General features: G+C 45.3%; 1 protein-coding gene across 3 annotated transcripts in view; it reads right to left on the reverse strand.

Moving 5' to 3' along the window:
- sema6e (sema domain, transmembrane domain (TM), and cytoplasmic domain, (semaphorin) 6E) overlaps positions 1-12,686 on the reverse strand; it is a 103,223-nt gene that overhangs the window by 26,502 nt on the left and 64,035 nt on the right. For all 3 annotated transcript variants that reach the window (XM_052066469.1, XM_052066467.1, XM_052066468.1), the window contains exons 4-5: positions 5,774-6,010; positions 510-624 (exon numbers count right to left, since the gene is read on the reverse strand). In XM_052066469.1, the coding sequence (XP_051922429.1) occupies positions 510-624; positions 5,774-5,945 (287 nt within the window). In that variant the 5' untranslated portion in view covers positions 5,946-6,010. The remainder of the gene's footprint in view (positions 1-509; positions 625-5,773; positions 6,011-12,686) is intronic.

The following is a 12,686-nucleotide window of genomic DNA, read 5'->3' on the forward strand; positions in this document are numbered from 1 at the left end:
GCCAAAATGAAGTGGCCCCGTCAGAGCCCGTCCTGACCCCCGTACACTTATAATCATTGCTTCTCATTACGGTTAACGACGCTTGTAGAGCAGTTGTACAAAAGCAATATCGCATGAGAGGTTGTGATGTGTTACCGCATATCATCACGACCTCCGGTGTGATAAATGCTTCGTTAAACAATGCGGCGTTAAACATTTCAAAAGAGAAAAGTGATTTGAGGAGTGCGGGTGACGAGCATGGTAACGAAACAAAATAAACTGGCGAGTCAGGGTACATATGTACGACTAAGCTAAATGCCATCAGATATTTAATAGGAAAGAGTAATTTTTTTGGGGGGGGGGTTCAAAATGATGACATACTCGCATTTTCGATACAGCAATCTGTAAGCAAAATGGGACGTTAGGGAATATGAGCCAACACCTGGGAACAATTTGTGATGAGGAAATCTGATGACTTTGCCCATGACTAAGTGATCCCACCCCCACGGCCCCCAAAAGGGTGGACTGACCGTGCGGCAACATAGAGCATGTGGTTGATCCTCAGCATCCTCTGGAAGTCCAGACCCAGACGCTCTGTGTCATTGTCCTCCATCAAGCCTTGGAAACTGGGGAACAAGTAGGAAGCTGCAACGGGAAAAAAAAAAGTCATCAAATCTAAAAGAAAAACAACACACACGCATGATTTTTACTTATTGTCAAAAAAAAACAATCTGGAATTAAGGAACACAAGGACAGATCCTGGAAGTTGTGTGCACAATTTGAAAATGAGGAAAATTCTCGATTTTCATTCATTCATTCATCTTCCGAGCCGCTTGATCCTCACTAGGGTCGCGGGGGGTGCTGGAGCCTATCCCAGCCGTCTTCGGGCAGCAGGCGGGGGACACCCTGAATTGGTTGCCAGCCAATCGCAGGGCACACAGAAACGAACAACCATTCGCACTCACACTCACACCTAGGGACAATTTAGAGTGGTCAATCAGCCTGTCATGCCCGTTTTTGGAATGTGGGAGGAAACCGGAGCACCCGGAGAAAACCCACGCAGGCCCGGGGAGAACATGCAAACTCCACACAGGGAGGCCGGAGCTGGAATTGAACCCGGTACCTCTGCACTGTGAAGCCGACGTGCTAACCACTGGACTACCGGGCCGCTCTCGATTTTCAAAGTTCATTTGTTAGACAACGAAGATGAGTTTCAATAAAAGGAAGAGGGAGAAGAAGATGGCAGAGAAGATGATTTTTTTGGGGGGGGGTTGGGGTTGGGTTGGATTGGTTAGCTCATAATTAAAAAAGGGGGGGGGGGAATTCTGGAGAAGAAAAAAAGGCAAAAGAAAAAGATGACGACTGACTTTTGAGTAAGACTAAAGACCAAATGGTAACAAAAACGTCGAAAAAGTTGGAGAATAAGTAAGAGGAAGATGATTAAGAAAAAGAAAAAAAAAGATGAAAGTGACAAAGAAGAAGGCACACAAAGACGAATAAGAAGATGACGACCGAGAAGGAACCCGACGAAGATGACGAAAAACCCCAAGTAGAGAATTAATTACAGCGTCGAGAAAGAGGACTAAAAAGAAAAATAAACCCCACAAAGCTGACTGGAAACCAAAAGGCCAATTAAAACCACAGAGGAAAAAGAAGAACAAAAATCAAGGCGATGAAGAACAGGACAACGATTGCAATTGTGTTGCTTTTTAGAAACCAAAAGAAAATTCTCAAACAACACAAAGGGGGAAGATAAATAAAAACACATCTCCAGTACTTGACTTATTCCCAGGGCAGCATGTTAGGATGTCGTGTTCAATTTTTTTAGCATCAAGAGGACAGACGTGTCCTGGAACTTGCGGACACATTTCCTGCGTGTGTTTAAGGCAGGAAAGAGGAAGAGCCGAAAGTAGCAAAGGTTCCGGACGTTCCCATCCGAGCTGAGCGGCTCCATAAAAGGAACACAACGGAATGAACGCAAATGATTGTCCCAGTAGGGGATTCAGTTCAAATGCTCGTCTGGAATCGACCGCGGAAAGATTGAAGTCATTCCAAGCCCCGGACCCTAACCCATCGAGTGTTCTCCTCCCCCCCCACCCGGGGCTTTTTGAAACCGGGATTTTAATCCCTCCTGAGTCCTTTTCCTGAACCTGCTATGCCACTCCGACTGATCAAAGCACAACAAACATGAGAAGCGCAACTTTACTTCTTCATTTGCATGATGACAGAGCAATTAGGAGAACGGAAAGTCATCGTGTTTGCTTTTTGGGGGAATTCTTTACTCATTTGAGCAGCTCTGGCTACGGTACATTTATTTTCTGACGTCAGGACGTTGGAAGAGTTGATTTGAAGGGCTAGGCAAAATGGCTTGAAAATAAAATGACAAAAATTTGAACTGCGATGGGGCGGCCCGGTAGACCAGTGGCTAGCACGTCGGCTTCACAGTGCAGAGGTACCGGGTTCGATTCCAGCTCCGGCCTCCCTGTGTGGAGTTTGCATGTTCTCCCCGGGCCTGCGTGGGTTTTCTCCGGGTGCTCCGGTTTCCTCCCACATTCCAAAAACATGCGTGGCAGACTGATTGGACACTCTAAATTGTCCCTAGGTGTGAGTGTGAGCGTGATGGTTGTTCGTCTCTGTGTGCCCTGTGATTGGCTGGCAACCGATTCAGGGTGTCCCCCGCCGACTGCCCGAAGACGGCTGGGATAGGCTCCAGCACCCCCCGCGACCCTAGTGAGGATCAAGCGGCTCGGAAAATGGATGGATGGATGAACTGCGATGTGGCACACAATGAAAATGAATTCAAAATGGTGCCAGAACAAATTCTAAAGTCTCCAAAAAAAAAAAAAAGAATGGCTGGCAATTTATAGAAAAATGGGGAGAAGCTTCATCATGCGACAAGACAAAAAAAAAATAAAAAATACATCGCTAACAATGAAAGACTTCAATCGGAGGAAAAGCATTTCAAACAAAGAATGGAGCAATCTGGTGAAGTCAATGGCTTGCAGGCTTGATGGCGTTCTTGCAAATAAAAAGGTTTATGCCAGCACATAATAAAAGTTACTGACGTGAAGGTAATTTAATAATGTCCGTTTCAATGGCTTTTGCCCTCTTGAAAAGTGGATGGCTTTAAACCAAAGTCGCCTTGCCCTGAGTTGCTTAACGCATCTCAATGTAAACACCACCAAATAAAAGCTAAAAATTTTTTGCCTCATCATCTTTTGATCTGAAACCAAAAATGTCTCCAATATCAAACCAAAACAAAGGAATTGACCATGCCATTCCAATACTTTTGGTGCGAACTGTAACACTATATATTGTGTTTGCAAAAAAATACTACATTTAGAATTTCATATAGCCCTGTGGCTAGGAAGCAAAGCGTGGAGAATTGAAGTCGCCGTGCAGTCAGTGAAGAGGGCGCTCGGTCGCTACCAATTTAAACATCCACGCACTCCTTCTCCGCGCCCGTTACGTCCTCTTTGGGGCCATCCGCTTCTTCTTCCTTGACAATTGCGGCATTCGGTTTTGACGTTGGAGCACTGTGAAGAGCCTCGGTTGCGCAAATGCTTGGTGTGACTCGCTAGCTGTAGCATGGAGGCTAATTTTCTGTTAGCTTATCGTTTCTGTTAGCTTATGTTAGCTTATGCGTTTCACGGGATGTTAGCATTAAACTATCCGAAATTACACGGCTCGATTGCGCATTTTGTTGTTAAAATGTTTCGTTCATGAGCTGCCACATGTTTCAACAAGTCCTCGAACGGTGTAGAAGGAGTAAAAGTATGAAGAAGAAAAAAAAAAAAACGTTTTTTGTATTGTTTCTCCATAATTGCAGCTTTTCACCTGTGGTGGGCGGGTCCAATTCCCTTCACTTTAAGCGAGCAGGACCGACCTCTACTATTGTAAACTAGCTTCTCTCGCTTCACGGCCATTTTTTCAGGATGAGGCGATGCATGTCAAGTAAAATAAAGCTCCTAACAAACACTCAAATTGCCCGATAGCATCAATTAAACTCCCAGGCTTGTTTGGGCGTAAAGCTCCTCATATCCATATTTGTAATTATTCCTTCCCCTCCAAGTAGACAAATCTACTGAGCAGCCCAAACATTGCCTCTCTGACTCTTAAGTGACTCCATGAGCACTTTTATGGACTCCATATCGGGCGGACCCGGTGTAACGGCGTCACCCGCCGGACCCTCAGCTAACAAATGGCTGTCATTACGCTGGCCGCCTCTATTAGTGCCGACACGGCTACTTCCGCTAATGGCTGGCCCCCCGCCTCCACGAAGATCCATTAGAGCGCCTGGAATGACATCCCTCACCCATCCATTAGATCCCGTCACTTCCTCGCGCGGTGATGGGGGGGGTCCGATGACCAAAGGTTTTGAGGGACTGTCACATATGTTCAGCGTCTTCTTTTGCCTCTTTTGAGCTTAGCATTCAGCGGGCGAAATTGAATACATACTAAAACAATGCATGAATGCAATTTAAAATAAACCCCCCAAAATTGCGTATGGATTGCGGGGAATGAGTTGAATTTTTGAAATGGCGAATGGGAGACTTGAAGTTGGAATGGCACAATTACTGTGCTTCAAACACGTCAGCTTCTCATATGGGTTTCAATCGGCCGGAAGCGGCCTCGATACAGCCACAAAGTAAAACGTGAAGTCAACAGCATATTTAATGGTTCAAAACGAGGAAGTGAGGTTGACACAAATGGCCAGCGCAGAGCTCAGAGGGTCATGGAGGTCAGCCGTGGTTTTTGTTTACGTTTGATTGTGATGCTCTGTGGTTTTCGCGATGTCAGAGTCAAATGGACTACTTGAGAATTTACAAGAGTCTTGAAATGCAACGTGAGCCGAAATCGTCATCATTAGTCGCAGCCCCCACCATGCGCGCATACGCATCCAGTCTCAGAAGCTGATTTTATTATTAGGCAATGTTTATTTACAACTTGAGGTGATAAAGGTCACATGTTATTTATTTATTTTGGGGGGGAAAGCAACTGACAGGAAGACAAAGAAAATGTGAGAGCATCCTCTTTTGTTGTGGTGTGTTGTTGTGGGGGGGGGGGGGTCAATGTTGCTAATAATAAAAACTAAATAGGCTACATGTCATGCGTGGATGTCTCAGTACATGCGTGGTATGTTTCCGTTCCGTGCTGTCGTGCGCTCGCATTCACGAGTGTGTTTGTGTGTACGTGCGAATTTGCATGAGTGTTTATGAGTGTTAAGCCTTTCTTTTGTTACTAGCTGAAAAACAACTATTTGCTTCTTTTGTTTGTGCTCAGGGCAAAAAGCACAAATATAAAAGTAGCACTTTGGCGCCATCTGGTCGCAGCTCTAGGCAGTTATAAACAATTAGAGACGGACCATCGATTCGTTGTGGATTGTTGCTATTTATGGTTGGGGTCAGTCCTCATAATTTTTGTTATTGTAAAGTGTCCTTGGGTGTCTTGAAAGGCGCTTATAAATAAAATGTATTATTATTATTATAATTATGGTTACGCAAGTGACCAAACGTCGTGAACCGACGCCCCTTTGAAAAACCAATGGCTGCTTTTGTGCTGGGGCCAATCGTATCTAAGATGAAAGTATTGCTTTGGAAGCATCTCATGGCATCCAGGCGCTTGGGAACTATGTTGAAGTTGAGGAAATGAGCTTCAAATGAGACAGATCAAGGCACGCTTTAATAGAAAAAAAAAATGCTATGCTGCAACTATAGCCGCATCTAAACCCGACTAGGGGGGTGGATGTCAGTCGGCGTTTCCCCGGCAACTAGCGAGCGGATGCTGTACTCACAGTCTCGTCCGACCACGCTGATGGGCTCCAGGTCCTGAGGAAAGGGGGTGGCGCCACCGGGAGGTGGTGGCATGGAAGCGGCGGTGCCCAATAGCAGCAGCAGCAGCAGCAAGAAGGGGAGGGGCGAGGGGGGCGATCTGGGCGAGTGGAGAGGAGGCGGCGTTCGCCTCATGGTGGCCCCCAAGTGACGACTCAGCAGCAACACATGACCCCAGCACACCACTGTTCACCTCCAACCTGACAAAAACACACATAACAAAAAATGTGTTCAAAGTCAGCTGAGCTGAGGTGAGGTGAAAAAAAATAAAATCATTCTTTAAAAAGAATTATTCTGCCACTCCCAGTTGACGTTTACTGTCAAACTATACACAAAACAATACGTGTTAGACATGATGTATGGACAACGACAGATTCGCTTTCTTAGACATTTTCATGTTTGGTCAGTTCCATGCTGAAGTGCACTCGATTTTGACATTGTTTCATGAAAAATGAAAAGTTGATTTGTTTGTATTATTGTTGGAATCTAATCAATGACTTGTTAGGCCCACTTTGATAATTGTCGTTTTTGTTTTGTTAAATTTTCATAGCGAACGCTTAAAAGACTGTCGGTCCAAGTTTTTGAGTTAACAACGCTTAGTAAATAAAGTAAGGAGTAAATAAACAGTCTTTCATAATAATTCAAGGTTTATTTGACTTTATTTTAGCTTAAGTGTAAACTATAAGATCTTTAAAACATTTATGGCCGATAAATCTGATACTGTGTATTGTAATAACGATGAAGTTATTGTTATTACATCGTTATTAAATCGTAAAATTTGAAGAAAAAAAAATCACAATAACTTTTGCCGGACAATGTCTGGCCTGTAACGATTAGTTGGAACTGCTGCAGATGCTGTGCAGGCATGTTTAAGTTGTGCTTGTGTAATGTTTTCAACTAGTTGTAAGGAAGAAAGGACTAAAAAAAGAATTTAAAAAAAAATCTTAGACATTGTCCTGTTGTCAGAAATTTTTATCTTGGCTGACATGGACTCACGGGCTCGCTCTGCAACGCTCCGCCGACGTTGCGCGCTGTCCACAAGACAAAAATGCTGTTGCATCAGCTTCAGAACACAAAAGAGATTCTTTTGTTGGATTTATTCTGCTTTGTCGACTTCAGGCCAGAAAAAGACAACTTAGCGCAGCCCGCAGACAAAAGACAAAAAAAGAAACCCAGTCAATGTGCACAAAAAGACAAGGATACAAGGAATGAATAACGCAAAGACAGCACATTTATATAATGCATTTAAGCCTTTTTCTTTTTTTTTTTTTTAGCATTGTCAAGGCATAATCACACCAGGACACTTGAAAACGTAAATGTCCCATCCATTTTCAACAGTGTTTGTTGCAGGCTGAGAATGAAATCTCTTGATTGCGAGGCAGACAACATCAACCACTACTCCACCATGCAAGCCTCCAATACAAAATCCATCATTTGATTAGTCGGCACATATTTAATGTCTACTTAATGAGCTCTCGTTGTCACAAGCCTCTCCTTAATTAATGTTACGACGACATAAGCTAGACGTTTTATTGAACTTCCCGGAAGGCTTTTTTTTTTTTTAAACGGTAGCTTTGAGTCAAAGCTCAAGGCTACGGGGACCTCGGGCCGGCGTAAAATCGATGAAGCCGGCCAACTCGGAGACGGGACCACCTGTCAGTCATGCCAACTTGAGGTGAAGCAACGTTCCTGTGAGAACCGCCTGAGTGGCACTGATGGCGAGTGGGGTCCCGACCCCACACTTGTCATCTTCGTCGCCATCTGGTGACATCCCCTCGATGAGTCGCCTTCCACATTGGGCAACATAAGATCAGATCTTTGGGTTCTTTTTTTGGCAGCATGGTGGGATTAAGCAGTTAGCATGTCGGCATTTGCGACCGCACACACTGCTGTGCCACTGGTCATTGTGGGCATCCTAGCATGCTAGGCAGCATTTTGTTGTAGCTCATTTCATGTTTTAGCATTCATGTTAGGTGTTTGTGTTTCCATCCAACAGTAGCGATATGTGTTTGACTTGGATCTTGTAGCAGATGTTAAAAATGAGTATTCTGTTTGGATGACTGTGTGTGAGATTGCGTTTGGCTGGAGCTTGTTGTGACACAGTGCGCCACTCAAGCTAGGACTGCCATTGCTAACAGTTGTATCTTTCGGGTTGTTAATCTGGCCATGGGTTTGCACGTTTTCCTGCTTTTCTCTGGATACTGTGGAATCTTCCTTCCAAAAATATTTATGTTGGGATACTGAGGTTTACGAGCGCAATGAAATTTGGAAAAAGTTCTAAATTTGATGGGGACAAGAAAAACTGTTTGCGAATGCTGGGCAAAAGTCTTTGCAACCTTTTGTGACCTTGAATGAACCCAGACGAAAAAAAATAACACGCTCTACGTTCGTTACCACTTCATAAATTAATATCGAAGGCAGCAGAAAGCAAAAAAAAAAACAAACTGTCAAACTAAAATCAAATCTGAGTCATGTTGAGTCAAAAGCCAAAGAATACAAATGAGTTTTGAGACGAGTTTTAAAGACGGACAGCGCGGAGGCTTGCCAAATGTTCAGAGGGAGGTCATTCCAAAGAGAGGGACCGGCAACGGAAAAGGATATGGTCCCCTCTGAGCCACCGCTTAGTTCTTGGTACCTCTAATAATGTCATGTCCGCAGACCTGAGGTGAGCAGCAGCGTTCTGGAGCAACTGGAGACACTGAATGGAGGATTGGCTGACTCCAAAGTCAAGTGCATTGCAGTAATCCAGCTGGGGATGTGACGAAGGCATGAATTACTGTTTCAAAGTGCTCATGAGAAATTTAAGTGTCTTGTTTTCCTATGCGCACCCTGCAACTCCTTGGCGGCCAGACTAGGGCGTACGACGCTTCTCTCATCAAAAGTCAAGATAGGCTCCATGTGATCCATGCCTCTAATGCAGTGGTCACCAACATGGTGCCCGCGGGCACCAGGTAGCCCGTGAAGACCACTTGAGTAGCCCGCCAGTGCCTGGACATTGTGATTTGCTAGTAGAAATTATGATTTAAAAATGCAAACATTGGCAGTACTGTGAGACATTTCGAAACACGATCAAAGTCTGACAATTTAAATCATCAAGTATTAAAAATAACACATCCTCATATTATTGAAGGTATTTTGGACAAATATGTTATTTCAGACGTGTATCAATTTGGTAGCCCTTCACACAATCGGTACACATGAAGTTGCTCTCACCCTCAAAAATGTTGGTGACACCTGCTCTAATGAGTATAAGCAGAAGAAAAAAAAATGGATGACTTGAGTTGTCTTTGCAGCTTTTAGAACAGACATCCCCCTGGTGCATTTTTTTTGATTTCCCCACTTGGACCGGAAAGTGTTTGTGTTCAACAATCAGCCTTCAAATGCCTTCTTCTTCGGAAGGCACCAGACAGGTGAGCGAATCACTCCTTTAGCTCTTGTGCTTGAAAGGCCCTCAATGCGCCAACTGCTCAACGTTTTCCCAGTCTGAGAAAGTCTGCAGGTGTCGATGTGCGACAGCCGCCTTCAAAGTCTGGTAATTGGAGCTTGACTGCAAGCGTGACACCCCGTCTGACACCCTTCGGTCCGTCGTCGTGGCCCGCGAGGGATTTGTGCTCCCAATTATTGGCTAGCGCTCCCTGATCCCACTTCCAATTTGCTGCAAGGACCTCGGCATGGTCAGCCTCTGGAAATCTAATTAGCAAACTTTCTCTCGTCGCAGGTGCAAAGGCGAAGCAAACGGACACAAGCAGCCGGCGTCAGTATGAGGGAACGTCGCAACTCCGAGCTCACAATGAAGCGTTTGTCCCACCATGGTCCACGTTCCCATCATGGGTTGTTTTCCTGCTGTGGCATTAGCGTCCACATGAGCTGCCTCTGGCAACTTTTTACTTTCTGCTGTGTCATGGCGAAAGACAAGTTCGTCTTTAACTTGGCGACATGGTGAAAAAAATGAGCAAAAGTAACAAGGAGTTCAGCAAAGCCCTTTCTAACATGCCCACATGAGTAACTAAAAGGCTGAGATAAAATCCCCACATACCCTTGTACCTTGACTTGCCCGCTAATTTTTTAAGTTGCGAAACGTGTCTTGGTCCATTTTTTTGCTTTGTATTGGAGCCACCATTTGAATTGTGAGCAAGTTTCACAGACACCATCACCCAAGTGAACTTTTTTTTTTTAGTGAACCCCTGCTATTTGTAGGGGATCGGGACAGAGCCCTGTGGCGTATCTCCAAAAAAATACAGTGCAGTAACTGACACCCAAAACTAAATCTGCAAATTTGTAAAGGCTGAACTGTGAATATGTGGGTACTTATTGTATATCTTATACACTCTCTCATATATATATATATATTCATTCATTCATTCATCTTCCGAGCCGCTTGATCCTCACTAGGGTCGCGGGGGGTGCTGGGGCCTATCCCAGCTGTCTCCGGGCAGTAGGCGGGGGACACCCTGAATCGGTTGCCAGCCAATCGCAGGGCACACAGAGACGAACAACCATTCGCACTCACACTCACACCTAGGGACAATTTAGAGTGTTCAATCAGCCTGCTATGCACATTTTTGGAATGTGGGAGGAAACCGGAGCACCCGGAGAAAACCCACGCAGGCCCGGGGAGAACATGCAAACTCCACACAGGGAGGCTGGAGCTGGAATCGAACCCGGTACCTCTGCACTGTGAAGCCGACGTGCTAACCACTGGACTACCGGGCCGCCATATATATATATATATCCATCCATCCATTTTCTGGACCGCTTAATCCTCACTAGGGTCGCGGGGGGTGCTGGAGCCCATCCCAGCCGTCTTCGGGCAGTAGGCGGGGGACACCCTGGATCAGTTGCCAGCCAATCGCAGGGCACACAGAGACGAACAACCATCCACGCTCACATTCACACCTAGGGACAATTTAGAGCGTCCAATCAGCCTACCATGCATGTTTTTGGAATGTGGGAGGAAACCGGAGCACCCGGAGAAAACCCACGCAGGCCCGGGGAGAACATGCAAACTCCACACAGGGAGGCCGGAGCTGGAATCGAACCCGGTACCTCTGCACTGTGAAGCCGACGTGCTAACCACTGGACTACCGGGCCGCCCATATATATATATATATATATAAACGGTATATATATATATACACACACAGACACACACACACACACACACACACACACACACACACGCACGCACACACACACACACACAATAAGGGAACCAGTTTATAAACACGAGGGGCTAAAATGCTAAGTCGAACATAACGTTCTGATATGCAGCAGGAAAGAGCCACATCCTGGGTGCAGAGGTTCATTGCTGGCCGCAGCTGATCAAAGATAAAGCAGATGAAATGTGCTTCTGATTGCAGTCTTAATGGCTGCGTTGTACCGGCCAAGGATGGATGATAAAATCTCCTGCGTACTTATTATTTTTATTGCTAACCACACATTCATACGCCGGACCGTCATGTCGTTATCGCACGTCACCCTAACATGGAAATGCATCTTCGTGTCAATGCCTCGTTTGCATGTTTGACTCACAGTCAAGAGGTTACGGGTTGCTGTGTCGGTTTGGGCCTTTCATTGTGGCGCTCGCATGCTTTTCCCACATTCCAAAAACATGTCTGCTTCAATGAAGAGACATTTTCCTTCGGTGCGAATATAAATCTTTATTGTCTACAAGTGCCCTGTGATTGCGTGGCGAGCAGTCCACGGTGTGACCCACTTTAGTCGCCAAAAGTCAACTGGGATAGGCCCCACATCACCTGCCACTGTAATAAGAAAAAGGGCTGTAGGAACATGAATTATTTTAGATGTTTTAAACACTGTTGATGTCCAAAATGAGATCCTTATGTGATTGTCTCCCCTGATTGCTCGCATCATCCCTAGCATGAATCATCCGGCACCGTGGCTACCATAGCGTAGCACAGCATGCGCGTGGCTCTCAGAACATTGCGTCTCTGCGATGGAGCGGGAAGACATCGTCCATCATTTTGGTCTACTTGTCAGAAGAAAAGAAAAACTTCTTAGGCTTGGGCTGGATGAAGCCTTTCACTCTTATTCATCCCACAATTGCACGTTAATTATTCAGTTTGAACTTAGAGAAGGCTGAAAATTCCTGACCTGCCGCGCTCACCGTCACTTATAATCCACACCGGTCCATTGGTAATGCCCAGACTTTAAAATATTCAGGGCGCCATCCAGTGACCATCTAGCCCCCACTTTCGCATCCCCCCCCCCCCCCCCACTTCACCATATTAATAATTCAGTCAGCAAGTGAAAAGCACCACCCGATACCTCTCATATCTTCGTTGCTTGTATCAACCACGAGAATCTCGGTAGCATCCTTCCCCTGAAGGGCGTCACATTGCGATCGATGTTTTCTTGTATTGGCCGATTTGCCTTCTCAGAGTTTCTATTTGTGTCTGGGCCGACAGAGTCAAGCAAAGTTCAGGGCGGCCCCGGTGATATCCCGTGTTGTCATGTGTTTCTGAGGTTTTGGAAATTTGACAAAGACCTTTGCGTCAAACGTGTTGTCCGGACGTAATGTTAGATTTCATCGGACCCCCCAACATGGTGGCCAGAGTGGCAAGAGAAGAGATTGTGGTTCTTCTGGTGGTACTTAATGACAAAAGAGGTTAGCATGATTCTTGGTAACTTCAATGATCAGGGAGGAAATACACCAAAAGAGTGAAAATGTTGAAATCAGGCTTGATTATTGGTATGCGTTAAACACAATTTGCATTTTTCAAGCATATCAGGGGGGGGGGAACGACAGACCCAACACCTTATAATAATAACTCAGGTCCATCTTTCGCCTCACACCATAAATCAGGCTAGAATATCATTGTGTAAAACCTGCTTTGTGGCAGCAATTTGCACTCA

Source organism: Hippocampus zosterae, chromosome 5, assembly GCF_025434085.1.
Source record: "Hippocampus zosterae strain Florida chromosome 5, ASM2543408v3, whole genome shotgun sequence".
Taxonomy (NCBI): Eukaryota; Metazoa; Chordata; class Actinopteri; order Syngnathiformes; family Syngnathidae; genus Hippocampus; species Hippocampus zosterae.